Consider the following 26,936-nt stretch of genomic DNA (forward strand, 5'->3'; position numbering starts at 1 on the left):
AAAAAAAAAAAAAGTATTTAGGTGGTCAACACAATGCCACAATCTACCCAGGGGTGCATATCCCTTCAAATCTAGTGGACAGTTAGACTGTATAACACTCAGAAAAACTGCAAAAACCCAAAAGCTACAACTCTGACTCTACAGGCCTCAATTAGCATGTTCAAAATGATTGCTTCTAAAGGTGGTTTTGCAAGCCACTGAATCATTTTTCCTCTCTTTTTTACATGACTGTATATAGGACACATAACCTGATACTGAATGCGCTGAATTATTTTTAGTACTTAAAAATTGGTTTCTATAACCCCCAGCCAGCATCGGTCAGGCTCTCAAAACAAGTGCTTTGAATGCAACTCACTGTGCTTTGTGGACAAACTGAGAAAATAATAAATTATTTAATTTGATAACTAAAATATTGCTAAGTTGCAGAGCTAATAAAAACAAAAGAGAAATTGCTGAAAACCAAATAAACATAACAGAATTATTGCTTTAAATGTGACCTTCTGACCTACCCAAGCCTTTTAATGTCATTATTCTCTACTGTTTTGCTTGAAGCACAATCTCTTAAAGAGTTTATGAAGAATTTGAAATAAGAATTTAAAATAAGTCCCAATGAAATCGTGATGTAAAAAAATTAAATAAAATAAATTGTGGGGATTCGCAATTTCCATTTCAGCAGCTTCAGCCACAAGTTAAAAAACAAACAAAAAACTAATTTGCTGCTGTGACACTGCTCTCACAGACAGCAGCCATCATTATTCATAAAGCTTACCAGACATTTTGCTACTGAACATTTCCTCCTTACATTTACCCGCCACCACAAGAGCTTTCTTCTCAGATGGGTAAAGGACTCAAAACTGTGAATCCTTTACCTCCTGCTTCTGTCATTTCCAATAAGAACACTGATATGTCTGGATTTATAAGATTGTGTTTTGGGGGAAAAACAAACAACATATTCTGTGTTCATAGCCGACACAATCTCCTTTCCCCCTTTTTTGTGCCTGTAGCTATTTGACAAAATAAGAAAGATAATAAATATCTATTTTGTAATTTCAAGCAAGTACAAAGAGCCACTTCTTCAAGCAAGCGAGGAACAGACCTATATTGATGACAAAGTGGTTTCAACTAATAGGCTTTTAAAATGAGCTATTGATCTTTCCTGGCCATTATCTTAAAAGGAACCTTCAAAAGAAAACAGCTTTCAGGACAGACCAGAAGCATAGAGGAACATGGACAGATATGGTCACTTAACAGACCCCCAGCTGCTTGTATCAATACAGACTAAAACTGACAATGAGTGACGAAAAGAAACATTTTTAATGGATTCGACACAAATCCTATTTAACAGTGTTGGTGTTAAAGAAAGGCAAAAGATGTTTGGAACCGGGTGGCAGAGAGTGAGAAGGTGCTCTGGAAATCTTTTTGAAATCTGGCCCAGCTTGCTAATCAAGTCTCAGCTCACTTTCTCACAGTTTAAACAGGTGATTTACAATGTGCCATTTTACGGCAATATGCTTAATTAAGCAAATTACACATTTCTCTGAGATGTTTGTTTGGGTTTTTTTTTTTTTAAAGAGTTTTTTGTCTGTTTGATTTTTTTCTTATGAGATGAGCTTCTCATTTTGGCTGCACACATCAGACACTACTTGTGCAAAGCCTTAGTTCAGTAGGATCTCAACAACAGAAAGAACATTAATATTCAGATGCATGAGCACTTCTATTAGGAATTGAAAACCTGAAACCTGCGTGCAATCGAAACCTAAACAAACAAGACTTACCTTCCACTCCGCTGATACACTTGACCCGGTCACGGACCTCCACGTTGTATCCCTCAAACGACATGAAGACTCCATTGGGGTGGTAGGGTTCTCGCTGGGCGTAAACCTTTGAATAGCTGTGCTGAAACTCAAAACGATCGTAGCCATCGTACTGCACTATTTTGCCGTACACTTCAAAGTACTTTTCCACCCAAGAGAAGGGCAGGTAGACTTCTCCCCCCTCTCGCCGGCCTTTGACAGTCAATTCATCATTGATTAAGCAGTCAATTTCTTCATACTTGATCCCCCCGACAACTCCGACAACAGGCGGGGGCTCGGGAGGTTGCGGGGGATGCTGCTGGCTGCTGATGCTAGCATCGCCGATCTGAGAACTCGTGGCCACCGGTGCAGCACGGGGCAGGAAGCGTATGGAGGTGTCACTAGAGCAGCGGTTCCACAGCAACACAGTGATGAGTGTGAAGAGGGCGCAGATAACGATGAGGGTCTTGTAGTTCACCCGAGCAGCCAGGCAGCGCATTATCACAACCTGCCTGTACAGCACAAACGAAAACAACTCATTAGAAGACTCTCATTAGAGTCAGAGTAGCCTGCAAATACATTTATGCTTAACGTCTGCTATTATACACCAGCAGCCTGCTCTTTATGCTCTAGGTTAAAAAGCAACCACCTTGCACACACCTAAAATCTGCCTTTATAATAAAGCAGGACTGCATCAGACATTTTTATAAAAAAGGTGTTTTCATCTGAGCAACTGGAGGAAGAAGGAAAGAAACTATAGTGTGAGTTTGTTTTTCTTTTTGCAAGCATCTGTTTGAAATTTATAGACGGTGAAAAGTTTACCACAAGGATCGCACTGCTGTGTGAGCTTTCTTTTTATCCCGTGGTGCCAAACACATGGCCGCGACATCAGCTGTGTGCAGGAGAAATCTGTAATCCCATACCGCCATCACTGAAACCTTGTTCCTCGTTTACAATCGCTTTAATGGAGAGAGCTGACTAAAGTGGTTACTTAAGTGCATGTGAGTAACATAACTGCTCTGATCTTTTACAATGACTTCAATTTTACAAATGAGTAAAGTCAGCTGATTCACATTAATAGCACTTGCACTGAGTAGATAAATGGAATGAGGTCATTATTGCACTAAAAAAAAGTCAGAACATAACCAAGAGAAACTAGTAAAAGATACAATCTAGCATATAACAGTAAAGCTTTATGGTGAATGTCACAGTGTGTAAGTGCCTGGAGAGTGTAAAGTGCTACTGTTCTCCAGTGATTCTCTCACCAGATCATCAAACTCCAGATAAACCTGAGTGAAAGCCGCTTGGAACAATTTTCCCTAAATAGATGACATGTTGTAATTTGTGTCAAACACAGAGTTTTGCCTGCTTTTGTCTGGTGAGGAGGCCGTGTTGCCGTGGATGAGTCACGAGCACCTGAAGACAGAGCTGGTGCATTCATGTTGTAATTAAGACTGAACAATGTGAGGAAAAAAATAATTTTGTGTAGTCTAACTGATTTTTATTTTTCCCTTCTCTTTTGCATCGAGTCAATTGTGGTCTTCACTGCAACTCAAACTCCTCTAATCAGGACACCTGCATATGAAGGGGTAGTACAATATGTTGAGCTTTCCATGCAGTAAGAGCCAGCTTAAGTCCACATCACGTCTGAAGTAGCTCGCCTGGCTCAGATCACAGAATCCACCAAGCAGAACCTTTAAATCTAACTAATAATAATGTTATAGCTTTTTAACTCCCACAGAAGCTTACATATATGCTGGGCTACTTCTTGGCCAGCAGCAGTTGCCAAGCAACCAGCAGGGACTCCGGAAAGTTATAGCTCCTGCCCAAGAAACACAGTTACTACAATTACGATTATCTTAAATAAAATTTTATAACCAAACTAAAAATAAATCTTGTATTTTAACTCATTCACTGCCAGCCATTTGAAAATGGCTGGCAGTGAAACACAACAAGACTTGCACCACATTTTTGTCTCACTGCGCAATCCCTTACGTGCGCAAACCCTGCACCTCCTTGCAGGTCTACTTTTACTGCTGGTGGGCTTCAGTTCAACTTACGTTGACTGCCATTGACGTCTATAGACGTCAATGGCAGTCAACGTAAGTTTTTCAATTGACGTCTATAGACGTCAATGGCAGTGAATGAGTTAAACTGCAAATTTCTTTAATTTCTAAATATAATTGAACTAGTGAAGAGCAGACGGTCATTGGTAGTGGGTTAGTGCCAGGTGGGAGCTTCTTTTTCTTAAGTCCATCTCATAATGACCTGAGCTGAACTAAACCAAAGTCCTTTAGTAAACACCTCCAGGGACTTATCGAGCTTCAAAGGTCACAGAGTTTAAAAAAAAATAAATAAATAAATAAATAAATAAATATTTTTTATATATATATATATATATATATATATATATATATATATATATATATATATATATATATATATATATATATATATATATATATATAATAAGTCAAAAAGTCTACCCCCCTTGAAGTTACACTTGTACAACAATATTTGCTGCAAAGTTCTCCCACAGATTTCACATCATCACTCTTTGACTGTCATACTTCTCCTTAAACAGTGTCTCTGCCTAAGCAGTGAGTGACCTTTAGGACTGGATAAAGAGCACAGATGTAACAGATGTGACTCTGAATTTATAATGAAACAAAATGAGGACGACACTGCAAAAAACTCTTTTAAAAATCAAAGCCACACCTTTATGATCACTTAACCTCAATACATCAGACATGCACTTCCCATCATGACAATGCTCAACTTCTGCTTAGATAAATATTAGAGGCAAAACAAACCATATCCTCCTGATGCTGGCTTACCATCAGTCGCTGCAGACAAAATTTAATTTAAGGTCATTTTGTTTAATTTTAAAGCATTGCATCCTGCTCAGGCCATATTGCAGGTCCCTTAGAGGTTCTCCTCAATTACCCTTTCAAAAGGTTTAAACCATCTCTCATGTCTTAAATTGACATTTTTGATTCCAGTCTTAAGAGATATTTTCCCCCCTAATTGAATCTACATAAAGGTTACTGTCACTATCATTTATATTCTGTATCAAATTATGTGCTCTGTGCATTTCCACCTTATGGATGTTAAATTTATTACAGTAAACTATCTGGGTGCACTTTGGTTGATATGCTGCTTTTCAGATTTTGAATTAAAAAGCAGCATGCAAATCAGACGTGTTACTTTCTGCATCAGTCTTCTGTTTTCATGTCCTCTGTGTGTCTCTGACATTTTCGCCAAGCAAACAAGAAATCAATACACATCCTTAGGCCTCGCCTCTTCCTCCACACTGATTACAGCTTACTGCTGATAAAATTTACTATTACACTGATGACAGCGCCCCGTCCTCTGATGACAGAGGAGGGAGAAAATCACTATTCGCCAAGTTCATTTCACTATCTCAGCTTAAACTAGCCACAACTGAAGGTCAGCTCAATCAATGGGCATTAATTGGACAAAAGTAATCTTCTGTAGCGTTGCAAAGTCAAATAATCACACTAGTGGCCTCTTAAGAAAGTTAAAGTGTTAGATTACTTGCAACGAAAAAATGCTTTGAAATACAAACACAGAAGGAACGCATGCTGTAGCAGATGAAGCTGCGGCTCCGTGCACGACAGGGGGGAGTATTTTCTCCATTACTGGATGGAAAAAGTTTTCAGCTGGATTTTATGAGAAAGAAAAGACTTTGGTGCATCTCTGCAGCTGGTTACTTACTGCCACACGTTAAAAACCATCACTGATATTTAGAGAAATGACAGCGCGGTACAATGATAAAAGATGAGGCTGATGGGAGCTCTGACAATGTTGAAAATGTGAGGCGGAAAGACTGGGGACTGCACCCTGAAAGATAAGTAGAAACAGCCCTGTCAAGGATTCCAACTATAAATAAAAGGCTCTTTTTATAGTGATTCGTTGCTAGCGTTGAGGCTTGGGCTAAAGGTGGATATACATGGGCTTTAAGTGTGGCAGCATGAGGAGTATCCTAAAACCTCTTGCTCACTTGGTTTACCTAAAGGCATGTCCCATTTCTCAAACGTAATTTACATCTTCACGCTAGAACAGTAGGCACACTGGAAGAGAGGTTAATGTCACGGGTGAGCAAATTACAAGATGCGGTTTGTTTACGGATCACAAACCATGAATGTTCTGTCTGAGGAGATTTCGCACTCTGCCACGTCTTACACCCAAATAAGCATTTGCAACGTTTCTGTAAGGTTGGGACTAGCTGTAGAAAGCCAAAATACCCCTAAAAACTGTAAATAACAGCAGAGATGGAGAAAACCGAGAGACTTAAAAACTGTTTATTCTAAGAAACTGGAAAGCATGCCCTCCTTAGAATGTAAAACTTAATTTCCATCAAATTCTTGGCAATAAATATAAGCAGAAAAATGAGACAGTGTTGAAATTTTATCAGTGAAAGAGTGGTGTAGCACTTGCAACATCAAGCATGTTTAAATCAGAAAGTTAACAGTTTTTAAGAATGGGCATCTGTCTTTTCACAACAGGTGAAACAGGGCACCTTCTGAAGCATGCTCTTACCTGAGCACATCAAAACACCTTATGTAAGCCACGCCCATATGTTTTCTCTGTTGTCACCATGATTTTTCTTTTGTCATGATCACGGCAGAAATATAAAATGAGCGCATAATTTACAGACCAAATGTTTACCTTTTGCTTTTCTAGTTAATCTTTAAACAAAGAATCTGTTACTTTGTGTCAGAACACAGGACTGCTTTTTGTCCGAATCCCCACTTAGTCAGAAGAAGCGTTATATTTATTGGAAAACACCGTCCAAATGAAAAATGTGAACTGTCTGTATTACAGTATGTAAACCAAGTTGACACAAAAAAAATTAGTTTGATTTATTGTTCCCTCGACTCCGTTTCCACAAATGAACTTCTTTGCAAATCATCTCTGCCGGTATGTTAATTACAAGACAAAAACAACACTTCGTTATGCAGACACTAGCTGCGTTGTCTCTGGTGTATTTTGACCCAAATTCACTTCTATCTATCAGCAATCTGTTTTCATCAGAAAAAACAAATAAACAAAAGACAGCAGTGTTTTTTTTAATTATCATTGAAAAGACTTGTGTTTATGTCTTCCATATGAATTAATGTAAATGAATGGCTGCTATGACACAGCAGAACAGGCAGTAGTTGTATGGTATTGACGGGGGACTGCTGAGTGAATTCAGCACTATAAACTCCAGTGATTCGATTTGATGGAGTTTATTTATTTAAGCATTACCTTAAAGATATTAAGATTAAACGGTTAAGAAATCCACATTTGTTACTTAGTGGAGGGCATGGAGGTGGAAGATCAGCAAAAGCCGTTCTGAGGACTTGTTTATACGATACACATCTGTGTAATCCACTGGTTATCAGATAAGCTCCGGAGGTTTTGCATAGATGCACTCCCTTGGGTGACAGTACCGCTGTGATCTGGAAGAAAACTACACTGTACACGACACTAAAACATATCTTTACAACAGGCACATATAGCTGGACAGCAGGTGAAAGACAATCCTGTTGGAGGATAAAAGTCTTCCATGCCTGACAGATTAGGGAGAAAGCCACTGCAAAACAAAAGCAGCTTTTCAGCTTACAGGATCCCAGTGTTCTGGTTATGGAAAATGAGAAGCGACTGTAGGTACAGGTGAAGGCTTTTCTTCTATATTCTATAGTATAATACGATGGCACTAGGAACTTACAACAGTAAATTGTTTTTGAAATTATGTTTTGTATTTTTGCCCACATCAACTCTCATGTCAATCTGTATCCTTCATTCCAACAATACCAAGAACAAAACCTGTAGTTTTACAAAGTAATTTTCCCTTCACTCGACATGACTAGAAGAATGCTGGAATCACAAACACAGCACCCAATTAATGTACCGACAGCCCCCTGCAATACAAATGTGAGCAAACGTGTGGTAGAGACTGAGCAGTGAATTTGCACAGATGCAACTCTTGAGTGCAAGAATATAATTAACTGAATCCTTTTCGTCTTTTTCTGACAGATGTGTCAAACACGCCGGCTTTTTCCAGTGTCAGGCATTGGCACTTTTATTTTTTAACTTGCAAAGATTGGAGTTTTCTGTTGGTGCCACAAAACCTCAAGAAACCTTACAGAAGTCTCTGATACAATCATTGGCTACTGGTGTTTTTTCACTCTTTCCTATTTTTTTTTCAAACAGAGTCAAAGACTGACAACCCACACGTTGACAGGTATAATTAATATTATTCAGTTGTTATTGTTAATTACCAGAATATTATAAAAAGCCACTGTATATGCAACTACATGTAAAATCAAAAAGCTGCTGGTAAATCACATCTGACTTTACACCCAACTGAAAACTCCTAAATGATACTGCTGACAGTCGTCACTGTAGTCGGCTGAGAAAACATCTGCTTCACAAACACACAGGTCTAGCAAATTCACAGTCACGAGTCCCTGGGGTCACAGGGCACTCGTATGTCTAACAACACACAGATTCTCTGCTGCTAATGCAGATCAGAGGCTTGAAAATCTACCTTAAAAATCCCCATAAAAATCACATCTCTTGAATGGGGACTTCAATTTAAACTAACTACAAATCTCGGTCCAGGTCTCCAGTGCAGAATGTACAACATTTATACCGAGTGAAAACTGTTGTGGCGTTGGGCTTACAGATGGGTGAATGGAGTTGTTTTTCTTCTCCAGCTCCAGGGGTAACAGTCACAAGCAGTCATCACAGCAATAAAAGCTTGAGTGCTCATGAGATATCCTTGGGGAGCTGTTGGAGCAGAAGCCCAGAATGCGTGAGGTGCAGGTTTTTGTAGCCTCAACTAAACTCCTGGCATTTCACAGCCTTCCTCCAGGGGTAAAGTAAGGCAGGGGTTTGAGACTGCCTGTAAATTATCAGCTTATGCTGAAGCTCTGAGGCATGTTAGCTCCTGCAGAGATGTGATGGAGTTTGTGTATGTGTGTGTGTACACTCTGGATGTGTTTTTAAGCCTGATTATGATAGCGTAGGCAACAGAACAATTCAAGGCAACAACTGACAGGAAAAATAAACAACTTACATCTTTATCCATGAACCGCTGAGCATGCAGCAGAACTGCGTGTATCACCCGTTATATGAGGCACAGTCTATACTCCTATAATCCTCAGAATATTATAATGTATAATTGATTTTGCATGCAAACATAAAACAATCTGTCATCAAGATATGTAAATACTCTCTCAGCAATGTAATCAATTGTATATTTAAGACAGGTTAAACTTTAGAGGTGGGAATCACCATACATCCCACGATACGATATTATCACAATACTTAACGCACGATACGATATTATTGCAATTTTAAAAAAAATATTTTGCAATATTCAGATTCTGTACATAAAGTTAAACTTTATCAATATTCATTTTATCTAATATCAAAGTCTCGCACTCAGTCTTTCTCTCATTTTAGTCAGTTTTATTGTTGACAAACTGAACGGTTTGTTTTACAGTCTAGTCCAACTTAACTGAATGCAACCATCTGGTACAATTATAGCTATTCTGAACTATGCAATTTATGAAAACTATGCAGCCCATTCAGCAACTGAAGAATTTGAAAGTAAATTAAAACAAAATATGAATTTACATTAAATAAAAAAAAGTTTTAAAATTAAAATAAAACATGTCTTAAAGTAAAATAAGTAAACTGTCATGTTTATTGCTGCCAAAAAAAAGTTAAACACATTTGGACAGTGAAGGAATGTCAGGATTCTTCCTCAGAAAAAAGGATCAACATGCTCTGAGCACAAAAACCTTTTTTGTAACAAAATATCGATTTCTGCTGTCCCTGTATCGATACATTATTAGCAAACAAAATATCACGATACTACACAGTATCGATTTTTCCCCCACCCCTATTAAACTTATACAAGGTCAAAGCACTCATCATGCTACCACAAACGTAAAGGGGCATGAGACAATCCAAATGACTGACTTAGTCGGATCAGACATTAAACAGCCTTTAACATGCCAACTCCCTAGTGCAAAGTCTTTGTTATGTCAGACTGCATCCACGTGAGAATACCCGGGTAGCTTTCATGGTGACCCCAGACGGTTGGTGAAATCCTCAAGCCTCAAGCTCAGACTCATCTTTACATACAGTCTACAGCTTGATTTAAAGAGAGTATTTTTTTTTCGTTACCAAGAATAACAATATTTAACCTCCTAGGACCTGGCGTCCATATATGTGGACATCACATTTTGGGTTATTTAGACCAAAATACTCAATTTTGCTCTACAAGGACCTGATATCCACTTACGAGGACATTATACTGCTACTGTTCTATCAAAATTTTAAATGAATATCCTCATATGTGGCTCTTATTTTTATTAAAAACAAAAATAAGGTGAAAAAAAAAATCTGGTAATTCTTTGTTTTTACATTCATCTGGCCCCAATATTGTCCAAATATCAAGGAGAAATTTAAAATGCATGCTGTGGAAGAGTTCGGCTCTTAGGAGGTTAAGGAAGTAGAAGTATGAAGTCACTTGAGTACAACACTTCATTTCACCTAAACCTATATCAATATCTGTCCAGAAAAGGTATGCCTATCACTGTCGCTTCAAATACTCAGTAATAGTAGATCGCAGCTATCAGTTCTAAACAGACATGAGAAACCTTGAAACCCTCATCACGCAAAATTATTCCGTTTTGTTTGGAGGCAGCGGAAAAGTGAGTGCACTGCTTTGAAGTTAATGCGCCTGTGTGTTTAATCTCTGCTTGGCGGATTAAGCAGGTCATTACTAAAAAGCTTATAACTAAGGTCTGCTGAGATTTTTAGCCAACTCTTAATCAAATGGAGGGGAGACGAGAAAAATACAGGGCCATGCCTGGTGCTACAATACCATAGAAACAAATGCAGGTTTACTAAACACAGAGAAGCAAAGGGATCTAAAATAAGGGAATGAAGTCTAACCTATGGTGTACAGTTGTAGCAGATTATTGGGGTCAAGTAATTTCAACTCAAAGTAAAAAATAAATCATCGCCAGCATTTAAAAAAATAAATAAATCATTTATTTCTGTAATTTTATCCTGTTATTTAATGGTCTTCTTCTTCGAGGAACAAATAACTTGACAGCAGTGATGGGCAGAAATGGCATTGTATGTCTTATATTAAGAAGAGATGCACTGATTGAAGTGTGACCTGCTGATCGCCAACTGTCATTTTCTTTTCTCAGAACTATAATTACCAGCACACAAAAACAAAAAAATCTACTTCTGTTTTACTTTTTCTCTTCTGTTCTGTTACTGATTTATAACTAGGGATGGGTATCGTTTAGGTTTTATCCGATACCGGTGCCAAATCGGTACTTTTGAAACGGTGCCGGTGCTCAAACGGTGCTCAAACCGGTGCTTAAAGAATGGAGAACACAAAATTGGTCCAAAAACCTCTCATGTTCAGCTGTTTTTTGTAAAAATATAACAATGTTAGCCTTTTCTGCAGCTATGGGGCATATATGGTATCACTCTTGGCTGGAAGCAGTGCTTAAACAATGGAAAAAACACAAACTTTGTCCTAAACCTCTCATGTTTAACTGTTTTCCACTTTTTCTTTGGTCATTTTAGCCTTTTTAGCCAGGGTGAAGGGAGTATCTGCCATCAAACAAGAGGACAGCCGCATGTAGCTATGATGATGTTTGCTAGTTCACCTTACATGCATTAATGTAATAACGTGGTTAGCCTACTCAACGTAAATTAGCTACTCATGCAGAGAAGAACGGCTGCTGCTGCCATCATCCGTCATCATTTCTGCTACACTGGCAGGGCTAGGGGCCAGGACTGTCCTCTTCGTGTTTTTGGGGGATGTTGCATAACAGGCAACCCACCCGCAGTAGATGTGCTCGGTGTGAGGTCTCGCAGCAAGCTATCAAATACGGCGCATTTCTGGGCTTTTATAAAAGACGCTATGCGTCGCCAGGTGTTTCATCGGATTTGAGGTGTTACCTCCTTTGACAGTATCACAGTATCAGCTTAAAGCACTTGTTGCAGGCTGCTGAGTTTGCATATTTTGCTATGAAGTACAGCCAGACTTTTGACCGCTTCGCCTTGGACATTTTTAATCTGTAGCTCTGCTCTAACAGAACGTATGTACCTGGCCCCGCCTACTATCCTCGGAAACGTAAAATGATTGGCTAGAATCTAAAGTGTATCACAGCTCAGGAAAAAAAAGCACCGAAATAAAGCACCGAAATGTGCGCTGCTTTTCGGTCTGGTTACTACCGTTTATGTCAGAACCGGTACCCATCCCTATTTATAACTACTACTTTTCTTCAATGCAACATTTTATTTTCATAACAATATTATTAATAATAACAAAACAATAAATTAAACTTTAAATATTCCCTAAAACTGCTGTAATTAACAGGATTGGCTCTTGTTGAAACAAATATAAAGCGCTCTGCTCCTGGAAAAAGGCACAAATATCATAGAATTGGGTGGTATAAACGGTATAGAGTAGAAATGATATGAATTTGGCCAACGGTAGAGATTTTTACTATACCGCTGCTATCAAGCTGTGCCTGGTCAAAATCATCGCAATCGCTGCAAGCATGGAGCTTACACGTGGGGAGGAGGAGGAGGTGCCCATGAAGAAGAACGTCGGTCACATGCACCTGGGTTTGGGTTTAAGCAGTTTGATGTTAAGCAGAAAAATATCATCTGCAAATTATGCCGGGTGACAGTAATAGTGAAGAGACGAAGCACGTTCTGGAATATGAGAAAAGCCAAAAACTGCGCTCTCCTCAAACGCCCAGTCAGTCAAGTGGAAAGAAAAAAAGGTGGCCCTACACACCGGCAGACTGATCTTTTCCAAAGGCACATTTTATTTTAAACAACTTAGAATTTAGTGTTCTACTGATATTCTACATGTATTTTTTATTCAAAGATTTTTGCGCATTTATCTTCATTTTTATTTGTTATTTAAGAATTTTGTGTTACATTGTTTGGAAAAAGATCTATTACATCTTAAAAATCATTTTAAAAGTTTTATAATTAAAAAACAAACAAACAAAAAAAACGTTTGCACAATAAATGTTCTTAAAATGGCATTCTATACTCTATCTATATACAGAAGAAAAGAATATATCGCAATATAGATCATTACAGCACATGCTTCAAATTATACCGCCCAGCCCTAAAATATCATATAACATATTTTAGCTTACCAAGCAAAAGCAGGTGCAAGAAATTTATGTAATTACACAAATGTGTGTTACTCACATAACCTTCCAGCATGTTTATAACTATAACACCAGATAACAAGACACCGACCCTTTGCCTTTTTTTACTCATCTCCATTATTACCCTTGTAACCACTTTGATTCCTTGCTCATACCGAGGCTGCTGGCTAGCTTTAGCGTTGCCCACTTTGCCTTTTTTAGTTGGCTTTAGCTGGGTGAGGGTGATTTAACTGTCTGGACAGATTTGTTGTTGTGAACTGTTTTGTGGTGTTCACGTGCCGTTTACTTTGTCAAACTTCGTGCCTTCACTCATAGAATACTTCCATGCTAATGACATGTTAGCATGTGGCTGTGAGAATATGTGCAACTATATTACAAGATGTTCTTCATGTAAGTGTTTCATGTAGGTCTCTCAGTACTTCCTTAAATAACTGATTTAAATGGACACCATGTACTGAATCAATTATTTATTTAGTGTTACTCTAAAGAGTAACACTTTTAAGATTTCACCAAAAATAAGGGCCAAAGAGAATAATTCAATCTCTAAAGAGAAACACTGCATAACTGGTTTAAAGTTCAAAAGCATACAAAAACATCTTACGCAGCACTACAATGTGATATAAGTTACAGCCTTAAACATCAGCCGTGGATTGAAATGCTGTGCGATTATCTAGCACTTAAAACAGGGCTGCATGGGGGTGTGTTTCAGTATCTCAAGGCCAGCACTTTATCCTCACACAGATGCACAATTACCTGTTACGCAAGCAAATAAACAGTTAGTTCCAAGAGCTCCGTCTTTCCCCATGCTATCAAAAATGTTTCAGAAGAGAAATGCAGCGCTTAAAGGGACTTGTAACAGATATGCCTAATAATTTCATCATACAAGCGAGACCAGGCCATTTTTCACAGTGGATATAAGAGCAGATTTAATTTGCCCATGTAATGCAGTTAAGCACCAATCTGCATGTGGAAGAGGTTTTAGTGCACATCAAGTGTGTTGGTTAATTTCATTATTTATTTATTTTTTTTAATATCGACAATGTTAAAAACTTGTCACAGTCAAGGAGCGTGCATGAACCAAATATTTACACAAAATGTCATTTAAAGAACAATCTCTCCTCCGTCCGTGCTTCCTGGACCACAAATATAACTGTCTCACTCTAAATCTTGACGGTGACGTCTGTAAGGACAGTGATACTAACCTCTTCTATTCATTTAGAAAGAGATAAACAACTGGCTGAACATCCTGTCACACTTCACCCAGCGTCCTGTCCCGGCTCACTCTTCTGGTACTTTCTGTCTGCAGTATCTGTAACACCAACAAAGGAGACACAAAACATGAAAAGTCACTATTGTTTCTCAAAGGTGAACTCATATTTTTTTATTTTGCGTGCATGATGAGGACAATGTATGTGTAGGTGTGTAAAAGATAAATACTCCACAAAAAACATCTTTTTTACATGTTAAATGCAAGCTGACAGATTTCATGGGATGTACTGCTTTTTTTAATATAACTGAATTGCTTTTATTTGAACTGAGCTCTTCACTCAATTCTAATCATTTTTCATTAATGTAGCCACAAAAAACCCCACAGCCTCATAAGCAGACCTTGTTACTCAAACATTTTTTTTTTAATTCATTTCCCAAAATCTGTTATTGCTATTGAGGGTCACATGAAAGCAAAAAATGCACCAAGTGAAATGCACTAGGCAGCTGTTGGTTACAAGCCCACTTCAGACAGGTAAAAATACTCACATGTGAATGGGAAAGGTTCAGTTAGCATTAGCTGATAGTAGAGAAGAATGAATTCCTCCTGTGCACTGGTTTAAGCAGGCTCTACATCGCTCAAATGAAATCCTTTAACTGGCTAAACGCTTCCTGGGGTAAATTATGACTGATTGCTTCTAAGCGGCTTTTCAATACCACCTTTTCACAGAGCAGCAAAATTAGCCAGTGTATCTTTTTTTTTTTTTTCCCCTCAATGTGGCAAATTATAACTTTAAATCAATGCTACAAACACAGATGCACAATAAATTACGATAAGAAAACCGATGCATATTTGTAATTGCAGCTATTGCAGGGTCACTAATGTACGCCAATCTATCAGTCCAAATATGCAGTTACATGGATACTTCACTCTGCAATTAATCTTACTAGTTTATTTCTAGCTGCTGCAGTGGCAAGCTATTAAATTAAAGAAGGTACTAAATCGCTACGTCAAAGAGAATATATTGATCTTTTTTATGAAAAGTGCTTATTGACAGAGCAATTAAATTAGATATCGAAGAAATTAAACCAGCAGAGCTTCATTCTGTCAGTGCACGGCCAACTGCAACGTGACAGACGCAGAACGACAAGGCCACTAACAATTTGAAACTGGCAAATCAACAACAATTACAATATTTTAAAATATAATGGTATCCAGTTACACAAGAGTAAAATTGTCCCAGTGATGTTGAGGTATCTACGTAGATCCTTCTAGATCACTCAGTCGGGAACATTTTAAGCAAAACTATCTGATGGCTACCACTCCCTCAAACTAGTAGCAAGTATATTTTTGCTTTTTTCCTCTTTAGCTTTCATCGTCGAGTATGCTGATGACCTGTGTTGCCACAATTCTGTCTATTCATACAGCTGATCTATAACAAGTTGCCATAAAAGATGTATCCTGGCTAAGAAACAAAAGAAAATACGTTAATGAAGTATTTCAATGACACTCTTGATTCTTTAAAGGAGGACAGGACAGTTTGTGGCCTTTTATTTGAAAGAAAGCATACTGCTACCAAGCCTGAGTGAAAAGGAGACAGAAATGTCATCAGTCTTAATCAATATTCTCTGGCTATTTTATGAGGATACTGATGTTTTTAGAGGCAGGTGTGCTGCAGGCAGATGGTAAGAAATGAGAGTAAACATCAGCCTGGAGCAGCTCATTTTTCCCAGAGCGAATCCTGCAACAGCCATGCCAGCATTTCATTCTACACACCTCTCTCTGAACATCTGGATAAAGTGTTGCTTTGCTTGAATAAGCATCTTTGTAGCTGGCCTAGTGCACATGCACTGTAACCCACACGGACAACCGCACACACGCGCTTGTACTAAATGCTTCAAGATGACTGTGAAGGTGCCATTATGTTTCCCCATCTCTTCTCCGCAACCCTTCTGTCCAAAGTGGATAACCAGTTTCTTAAAAAATAAAAAATAAAACAAACCCACAAACAAACACGTTTCAAGCATCAAATGGAACCAAAAGCACAGTGTAAACTTGAGCTCAGAGGTGCCTTTAGTGGTGTTTTGAGAGTGTATAAACCTTATCTGTCCTTCTCAGATGGTTTATGATTGTGGCAAAAAAGGCTTGGCTGGAGGAAAAAAAATCCACGTATATCAGATGAAATTAATTAAAACATAATATGAAGGATACTGAACTTCAAGGAAAATGATCTGTTGCACTGCATCAACAGTAAAGGTCATGTATTTAACAACTGAGTGAGGTGACTACTACACTGAGAGATTAAATACTCTAGATCTGTCTGTTTGGGCTCAGGGGGTGATTGAATACTAACACTAGTGACCGATTTCCTAGGGGAAATCCTGTGTATGCACAGATCTTATAAAACAGGCTTTGAAGGACTTGATGAATGAGTTTATACTGTGTAAGAGAACAGACTGAAGGAGGGACAGATATTTTTCAAGAAACACCAATATTTGAAATTCTAAGAAGTTAAACGCTCAATCAGTATGAGTTCTAAAAATATATATAATCTCTTAAGGATGTGTAATCAAGAGCAGAGGAAGCTGAGCAGCACTCCAACTCCTCTTTAAGGCGGTTTAGCATGTCCCAGCTTTGCTCTGTGCTGACACCGTTTTAACAGCCTTTACATACTGACCCATTCAATCGACCTCTCCTAAGCAAGGGGCTGACACCTTGCATATGAATCACGGACATCAACTTTATGGCTGTCTCCTGTGAATACATTTTGAACATTATCCTGAGGATATTTCTTTTATGATAGTTTGACTGAGAATGATATTGGGCCATTAATTACTCAAGTCGCTACTCATTTGCTGGCGCCACCACACATGCAGCCATCTATCATGACTTGTGAGGGTGAAAAAGAAAAAAAAGAAAGAGAGAGAGATGGAGACCCATCTGTTGGGCATTCATAAATACATTCATTTTCTTTGGGGAGTCAATGGCTGGCCAAACATTGAATGATCGCACCACGGATGCCACCATGAAGCCAGCTATCATTGACCATCTGATGCCCAGAGCAATTTCCAAGAATTCTGCGTCTGCAAAGTGAAGCGCTCAATTAGCTGAGATTTCTGCTTGCAGAGCTGGAGAGCGAACTGATTAAACGCGATTGCTTATCATACAAATAATCTACTCCATTCTGCCCACACATACACACAAACACACACAAGTCTGAAGTATTCTGACGCACAGTTAAAAAAAATAATTAAATAAAATCAGTATGAGCTGGTTCCAAGGTCACTGGATAAAAATAGTCTGCATAGTATAATCTAAATGAATTGCTTGGGAGACGAATCTATATCCCAAAAATAAATAATAGTCTGAACCACTCTGCAATACTGCAGATGATTTAATCTCTGGTTGGACCGGAGTCAAAAGCTTCTCTTTTCAGGCAAATTTACACAATAACCTGTTATATACAAAACACTCCTTGAAAAGATAACTGAGAAAAATAGGACTGTGTACATCCTTATATGGTCTGCTATAACAGAAGAGAATGATTTTACTTGTAGCTGCTGTGAAAATTGAAAAATGAATAAATAAATGAATGAATAACTAAATCTGCATAGAGCAAACCTCAACAAAAAAAGACAAAAATCGTTACTTTTAGGGCTTTTCTATACAATCCTGGAGGCCCATGCTAGCCACCGTGTTAGCTGCATTCTCCCAAAGCACCAGTCCCATGCCAACCTCTCCCAACTCTCAAAACATTAGGGTAATTTTCATACTGGATTTAGCAAACAAAGAGGGTTTCAGAAGGCCTTCGTCACATGCTGAGAGATGCGTTGTGGTTGTCACAAGTGTTTAGGGATATAGATAGTAAAATGTGGTGTTATTTAGTGCTGCTTTGCATATATTTATGGGCTGTGTCACTCCCTTTTTTGTGCTTGTAAAGAAATGCAGCTTTGTTGCACCAGCTTATTCCCAGATTGGGTGCAGCTGTTCTCCACTGTTTGCTCTCTCCCTTTTCTCATGCAGAAACAATTTTCCATTTGTGAATCCCCCCCCTAAAAAAAACTCCATACTTCTAGATTTCCCTTGGAGCGTCATGAGGTACTTACCCTTTAAATACACCTACACTCTGAGATGCTTTTTGCATTCAGTCGTGGGAATGTCAGTGTCAGAGTGACACAGTTAAAGGTTGAGGCAACAAGAACTTGCAGGCTCTGGGGAGGCAGGTGGAGTCACTGCGCAAGCCATACAAAACAGATACTTGGAAAACTCTGTGAGAGCCACTCCTGATTTGCGTTCCAACTCTAAACTGAAGAAAACAGGATGAGAGGATAAGTCTCAGAGTGGGAGGCAGCAAAAAGCAAGCTTGCATTAGGAAGCCAAGATGAAAGTAAATAAGAGTTGGGAAGTTTTTAGAAGCACAGCAAATACCCTGGCTGCCTGTCAGGACTGTAGTGAACCCCGTTTTTCATGCTAGCAGGCAAACACTGCTTACAGTAAGAGCGGACCATTAGATACCAGCGATATGTTAGGGAATGAGAGAATAAACATACACAAACAACGTTAAGCAGCAGCAATTAACACAACTCAAGTCTTCATTATCTCAGTATCTAGCACAACTGAACTGTTATGGTGTCCACGAGAGGTCACTGCAGATAGTGCTGCTCACTTAGAATCGACATATTCAGATTTATCTTGATTTGGAAAAAAAATGAGCAAGATTGCAGCTAACAACACCTTCCAGTTATTAAATAATTCAGGTCTAAATAGAGGGAGAGATGACAGACAGATGCACCTACAATGCCACAGCGAACAGCCATAGTTAGCATGCAGGCTGTAGTTGTAGGATGGCAAAGCTCTTACTCACAGTCTTCAGGTCATTTTACAGACTCTTTGTAGATTTCTGAGATGTGGTATAAAGACAAATCACATGAGAACATTCCCTTCTGGGCTCTGTACATCTGACGAACAGCTCTGAACTTGTTCGCAGCACAGACACCTCGGTGTGAGCTCTGTAAAAGAGGAGGGCTGTGCCCCAGCTGCCTTTCACATGAAGACAAGACTTGCATCTTCAGAACCTTGTTAGTTCTCTGAAAAGGCCACCGACTAGTTTGGAATATTAAGCAGCTCGTGCTGTCGGAAATCAAAAAGGATTTTGGGAGAGAGTGGGAAGTTTCAAAAAGGCTTTGATGGTATATATCGCTCAATCTCCAGAAGATATGGCAGGATGAAAAAATAAAGACAGGAGAACAAAGAGCCTCTCGGGGAGGAGGGAGGCAGAGGTTATTCTTCCCCCCTCTCTGTTCTGAATATGCATATATCATTATTCCTCAATCAGAGCGTCTTGCCCTTAAAATGTCAAGATTTCTGACTGAAAAGACGAGAAAGCGAGAGACAGAAATAGAAACTAAAATTGGGGAAATGGGACACCAAATGTTTCAGGTCATCAGACACACTCAAGTAATATAGTCTCACTTTAAGGAATATACAAATGCAGAGCACAGTGAAATAATTCATAAATCTAAGGCCTGGTAGCACAGTTTGTTTAAAAATAATTAAAATAATGAAATGATTACTAGATGCCTGAATAATTACAGAAACAGTTACATCTTTCTGAAAATCTTTAAAGACACGAATGTGCACAGCATGCTTCTTGGTGCGCTCTAAGACAAATATGTTGATTTAATAACAGCACCCTTTTGCATTGAGAGAATTGCCAGCGCTTTGGGAGGAGATTAGATTAAGCATAATAACACGTCTCCTGCAATATGCCTTTCCTTCAGTCACAGTAAAAATAGGTTGTTGCCAATAAAAAGGGCTTTCTTTCAGGAATATATGCAAAATCTCACTTTTAAATTTTAAGGGAACAAAGTTGTTTGAGAACCGAAGAGAGAGTTAAGACGGTCAAGTCGGTGAGATTTAATATGTAAAGCACATTGGCTCACACAGCTAAAGAATTTGACAGAAATGCTAAGAGACTGCAAGCCATCCAGCAACGAGGTTGAACATGTGTGGCAATGAAGAAAAAAGCTGTTCAGAGGCAAAGTAAAAGCCCTGAGGTGATTTTTAAAAAATGTCTCTTTCGAGCTGACCTTGACTTTACCGTATCCTGCAGGTTTACCTTTAACTGGCCTTACCAAGCAAATTATTACCCCTGTCAAGGCTGCAGTGTCCTGCCAATCTTCTGCTTTCTCTGCCTTGAATGCAATTGCTCGTGGATATTTCTGCTCAATTTTCTTCTGCCGCTTTCAGGCAATTTAAATCTCTTTTAGCTCATTCGCACATGATATATGTGCCTATAGTGGTCCAGAAATATTTAAATTGAATAAGGGAGATAGTAATTCTGTTGGTTTTTAATTATGGGGATTACGGAACGTAGTGTTCGAGCTTTACAGATTGCACAGCAAGGCCATGCCAGTTCTGTTGACACTGCTCAGAAGTCTTTCATGTTGTAACTCAGTTTGTAACCCAGAATGTCCATGTGTGTGGCTATAACACTTCTGTCATGGTCCAAATGTCTACTGGAAGCAGAGTATCTGCAGTGTCTCCACAATGTCTCCTTCTCTCACTGTGTATTTTAACACCAAGACAAGTTACGTATAAACACATGACATGTATGATGACATTACTTTTAATTTAACTGCGAATGCGAGACATGAGCCAAACTGGTATATGTGCAAGTTAGATTGAGATTCATTGAAATGATCAAAGCGTGTGTATGCTTGTTTTTGCTTTTTCCAACTCAGTCAGGGTAACTGTCTGAATGTGTGTGGGGGCATCTTAGAACAGTCAGGTTTACATAAAAGGAAAAACCAAATGTACTAATTGTAGGACATTGGCGAGGCTCTTTGACAATTCCAGAGCAGCTGTCACTACATATGAATGTGGTTATTTATAGCGCTGTTGCATACCATTTCATCCCCTTAGATGTATGCACACAATCAAACCATTCCCTCCTCCATATACAACAGAAGTCCTCCTCAACACAATCTAGAAAAACAACCAAACTTTGCACTTCTTTGTCTCAGAAGGCTCCAAAAATCTCCACCATATTTTATAACCTTAAAATAAACCCACACTGCTTGTGCAGTTACATCTGGGAGAGAAAGCTGTTGACTTTGTGTCTGCAGAGTTATATAAAAGCATGTTAATCAAACATGGTTTTGATGATAATTAAAATGTCAAAAGGCGATACTAACCATCCAGCATAAACAAGGAATTTTACCATGGTAGAAGCAGAAAGCTGTTCCATTTGTAATTACTGCCATTATTATCCACTAACCCTTTAGCACTGAATGAAAGCAAAATGAACATTAATGCAATACCACAAATCTTAGTTCTTACCCCCTGAAGAAAAATAATGACTAGTAAGTGTTCAAAAATCTTACAGTGTTGCAAAACTGCAGGTGAACTTGTAAAGAGGTAATCAGGGGAGTTTTTGACTTCTAAAAGCGCTCTACAGCTGCTTTTCTGAATGGTTCTTGTATATGTACGCAAAGTAAAGAGAGACAAGGTTGCAGATAATGACGCAAAAAAAATAATAACAACAAAAAAAACTACACAAAAAAGTCCATTAAACAACCCTTAGTCAACAAACTGTCTATTTATGATCATCCATACATGCAGCATCAATTAATTACACCATCACACACAAACAAGGCTGTTCCCTGGGTACTACTATCAGTGTCCCTTATAGATTAGATCTATACAGTCACTTGAAGATATGACGTTGAAAGAGCCAGGCTCCATCACATCCGTCACTGCTAACAGGGCTGTCAGAGCTGAGCTGAATAGCAAATATGCTAGTCAGGCATGGGGACAGATATAAAGTAGATAGAGGCACCAGAGAAGCAGGAGAGGAGACATGTCTGTACTGTAATGGTAAAGCCAAGCCTATTTATGCAGCTGCACTTCTTCATGTGTAGCTCTAGAGATGCAGTAAGCCTCCCTCTAACGTGCACTAGCCAGCACTGATTTGCAGTGTTCATCTGGGACTCTGTTGCCACAAGAAGGTAAGGTGAACTGCAGCAAACGAGAGGCCCCAGAAGGGTCCCACTCCTGGGGAGTAAAAACAAACTATGCAGAAAGGCCAACATATTTAAAACTTCTCGCTGTGAGGCAACAGTGCTCCGCACTCAGCTATTGTGCTGCCCCGTTGTGTGTTAAATGCCTTCCTAATTTTGTGGTAATATTTGGGGGAAGAGAGAAAAAAAAAAAAAAAAAACTGCCTGTACATGACTAGTTAGCCCAAGCTTAAATCCTTTTTGGCCTGCCAGTTTGAGCAGAAGCTCATTAGTGCAGAGGCTGCTGAAATTAGAAGAAAAATGTCCTGCTCATTTGTATGTGGGAAAATAGCAACAGAAAGTAAATTAGGAAGCCTAAAGCTTTGGTCTGTGCACCAGTGTACAAAGCATCTGGCTCTATCACAGTTCCTGGACATGCTGCCACATGTTATTCCAGCGCTTTCCGAAATTCACTTGTCAGCGTACATACTAGAGATGGCACGATGCCACTTTTTTATGTCCGATACCGATACCATAAATTTGGATATCTGCCGATACCGATATGAATCCGATATAGTGTGTTTTGTAATCAATAAAACTGTTTTTTAATATCTTGCTGCATTTTGTATAAGTTCATACTCAAGTTTAAATAAACAACAACACTAAAGCTATTCTGTTATACCTGTATGTAAAAATACACTGCACCCAAAATATTTCATAGTTCAGCAATACTGATCAATCTAATAAACTTAAACCTACTCCATCCTCCCTATTCTGGTATTTTAAAGAGTACTTAGCAGAAATATTAAGCAACCTAACTAATAGGGTTGTAAACTCCAAGCAAAAAAAAAATTAAAAAAAATAGGGAACCACCCCCCACCTCATGATGCTTAATCGACATAATCAACTTTAATTTGATGCAGTGTGGAAAAAAAATGCACAGAAATAAATTCTTTTTCAAGAATAATTAAATAGATTCAACATCTTTCTTCAACAGAATTGCAGACTGCACAGATGGTATCTTCCCAAAGGAAAAAGTAGTATAGCTTACTAGGGTATATTAGACTTAACAGTTACTATATACAGTAATGGACTTCTATATATTTTACATAAGATTAAAACTTTGGGTGTAAGATTCAGATAATTATTTATTAAAAGCTAGACATTTAAAATGAGAATAAGAAAAAAAAGTATGTCTTTGTGCCCCCCTTTTCCCTGTTAATGCCCTATCGGCCCCCCTGGTTAAACTTTGCTAGATCCGCCCCTGCACAGTTACCAGCGTCAGCTACGTAGAAAAAGATCCTGGTGTAGAAAGTAATATTAAATAAATTCTAACAACAGCTTATCAAGGTTAAACGTGCTGCTGTTGTTCAGCCGCTGGTTTCCTCTTTCTGGCGCGAAGTGGGCGATGAACGAACAAGAGAGACGGACTGGCGACAGAAAAGCCGATCAGCTGATCATTAATCAGTTTCACGATTGAAGTAGCAGCTGGAGAGGGAGAGAAGAGGCAGTCGCTCCATATATCGGTTGTTAAGCTTAACGCTGGAATGCTTTACAAACATTCAGAGATGAACTTACACACTTGCTTTACTTCTCTCTGGGATCACTTCCTCAGAGATGAAATGCTAGTTTGGTAGCGAGGCTACAAATACACACAGCCGCTCTATCACGTGACCACACTGCTCCGACGTGCTACGGTTATGAACCGATTTACGCCATGTCGCAAGTTTTGTGAGGTGCTTTTTTGATATTTAATGGATCAGATTACAATTTTTATTTCTCGCCAATATCCGAACCAGTAATATACGTCAGTATCGGACCGATACCGATACGTAATATCGGATTGGTCCATCTCTAGTACATGCATATAATTGCAGAAAGCTGGAATACATGTTTCGTTTTTTTTTTAAGTGAAGAATTTGTGACTGGCATTTCAAATAAAAAACATTAATGGCATTTCATTTAACTACTTTAGTTCTCATATCAAAAATATCTTCAGTGACTGCTCACATTTAAAAACACAGCAAAACTGGTAGATCAGTAGTTTGGAATTTGACTAATTGGGGGTCTTATGATCTTAAGTACTGAGTCTTGATCTGAAGTATTTGGCTGCTACCTGCTACCATGTGTTCAGACATGAGGCTCCAAAAGAGCCATGAAAATATGAAACAAGCGCTGATGAAGCAGGTCCAACTAAATTCTTCTGAGACGTCTTCTGAGCTTAGTATGTCCAGCCAATCCAATAAAGACTTAACAGGTCTCTCGGCCCAAGGTCGTGCTTCCTGCCCTAAAAGAAGGAAAACTTCATTTGCAGGCCTAATCAAGCGTGAACGTCACAGGGGCATAGCGAAGGAAGGTCACGGAAGGCTAATTTTGCTCGGGGAAGATGAGACAGCTTTTGAGTCTCCCAGTTTTGCAATATTGGAGGGTGTCGAGTTGTAAAGATGGCTATTAAAACAATTAACTAAGACATTCTTTATCCACATTGGGTAGTTAGAGTGGATAGCTCTTATGAGAGTGAATGCAAAATGGTAGCCCAGGGAAATTTCACTACTCAAGCTTCATGCACTGAGCCCTTCAATTATCGAGCTGGATGGAAAAGAATTTCTCACAAATACAATTGTAGCCTTAAATTATTCTTGCACCTGCTTTGATAAGAGCCAGTGTAATGCTACACAGACTTTTGCTTGTTACTACAAGAGACAGCGCAAGAACTTGACTGTGAGGTCATTCACTCTGTCCATAAAAATCCTTTAAAAAAGAAGAATAAATTACTCGAGAATATTAAACTACTTAACCACTTTCATTATTAAAAAATAAAATGCTAATATATTTAGTTTACTACTAGGAAACATTTGGCATTTTTGCTTGAAAAAATGTCTCAAACTTGTTGCAGTTTATCAGTTTTCTGTGCATAAATAGCAGACCTTAAACAAGTCAAGTATGTTCAACTCTCAATATCAATCAAATACTAACACAAACAACACTTCCTGCAGATGCTTCTTGAGCAAGAGCCAAATGAATCACTGCTTTACGTGTTGCCAATTATTATTCAAGCCATTTTCCTCAAGCTTGTGCATTTCTTTTATAACAAAATAAGGTAAAAGAATGGGCCATTCAAACTCTTTATGACTGAGTGCACAATTAACACAAAGTTATAAAGAAAGGGGATTTTGAAAAGCACACACACACTGCCCTGGCACAAATACCACCAGCCCAGGGCAGCCTCGACAAACATGCTGTTTGTGCAGCTCGTGCCAAGTTATTTTTTCTCTGTTTGGTTTTTTTTAACCTCGGTTTCATTACAATTATTTGAACAAGTGAATGGCTGTAGTGAGTAAAAGTGAAGTGAGAAGCATTTGGACTGTTAGTATAAAACAAAAGACATTGTTAACTTTTACTGCTCAAAACACAAGCTGAGACACAACACAATGGCATTGCTATGCAGTGCCACTGGAAAGGCACTTGGAGTAAGGCAAGAGACAAGAACAATGCTACATTGCTAGTTTAAATGTGTGATTAACTCATGACTATAAAAAAAAAAAAAGTGGTGGGCAGTGGGTTGTTTGGTTTGAGTATTGATAAAAGATGGGACAGAAGGCGAAGGCACAAGCACACCACACAGGATCATGAGCCAGCCAACCAGAGCAACTCGCTCCCTGTAGAGTGTTACAATTCCTTGGAAAGCCTGATTGAACCCACCATCTTTTAATCCGATCTGCATCTATAATGCTAAATTAATGTTAGACAGTTCAAAAGTAAAGTGCAGAAGATGACCAGACTGTGTCTCTTTTTCAGGCCCACTTTCTTTAGCTCTGCAGGGTGGTACTTGGTGGGATGGAGGGATAGAGCAGAAAGTGCCCAAGGGAGGGTTACGGCTCCAAAGAATGCAAATATAAGCTGTCTGCGTGTTGCCTTTGAAGCAGGCTATGGTTGGGTGTACTGTGGAGGTCACAGGGCAAAGCAACAGCGGTGTCCCACAGAGAGACTGGGCCAACCCAACCCCCTCAACCCACTGTTAAAACGAACAAAGAGCAAAGGCTACAAAAACATAAACATGAATGCTGAAGACTCACAGAAACTGTCATTGTAAAGGTGCAAGCAATTAAAAACAAAACAGTTTAACATAATTTACAGAATTTGCAACAAGGCGTTACACCAAAAAACTTGCACGCCCAAATGGCTTGCCTTTTCTAACAAGGTTCAACAAACTCATCTCAGAGCACTGATCCAGAGGGACAGAGAGCACCAAGTGGCTTCACTGCTCAAGTGTAACTATGGCAAAGCAGTAAAAGGATGAATCTCAGTGCTGTCAGGTGGAGATCAGTCCCTGGCACTTCCGCAACAGTAAACTATGACAGGTAGGGGTCCACTGTGCAGCCTGCCGAGTCTCTTGGCCTGATCACTGCAAGAATTTGTGACTGATTGCTTAATCTGACTGTGCTGATCTGAAAATTGGAGATTATTACATACAATCATATAATCAGGGGGGCTTTCTTTCAACTTTATTGCGCTGAATACCCAAACATGAACTGCACAAAAGAGACAAATGATCCTCCACCTTCCAGCGTGCAATCATCAGTCAGCCGCTTATCAGAGGATTGGATCCCAGTGACGAGGGTAGATTTTACACGTTAGGGATTAGAGTTTTGGAAGCATCAACCATGCATCCAGCACAGAGAAGACCTTT

At 38.9% G+C, this 26,936-nt stretch overlaps 1 protein-coding gene across 1 annotated transcript in view; it reads right to left on the minus strand.

The window, feature by feature from the left end:
* Positions 1 to 26,936, minus strand: part of glceb (glucuronic acid epimerase b) — a 57,116-nt gene that overhangs the window by 19,021 nt on the left and 11,159 nt on the right. Inside the window, exons 2-3 of the mRNA XM_086292654.1 lie at positions 14,242 to 14,348; positions 1,776 to 2,305 (exon numbers count right to left, since the gene is read on the minus strand). Of these exons, the coding sequence (XP_086148780.1) occupies positions 1,776 to 2,292 (517 nt within the window). The 5' untranslated portion in view covers positions 2,293 to 2,305; positions 14,242 to 14,348. The remainder of the gene's footprint in view (positions 1 to 1,775; positions 2,306 to 14,241; positions 14,349 to 26,936) is intronic.

The sequence above is a fragment of the Aulonocara sp. 'chitande type north' Nkhata Bay genome, linkage group LG1 (genome assembly GCF_057382095.1).
Source record: "Aulonocara sp. 'chitande type north' Nkhata Bay isolate Kocher_YH1m ecotype deep benthic linkage group LG1, A_spYH_male_GT1.1, whole genome shotgun sequence".
NCBI classification, from domain to species: Eukaryota; Metazoa; Chordata; class Actinopteri; order Cichliformes; family Cichlidae; genus Aulonocara; species Aulonocara sp. 'chitande type north' Nkhata Bay.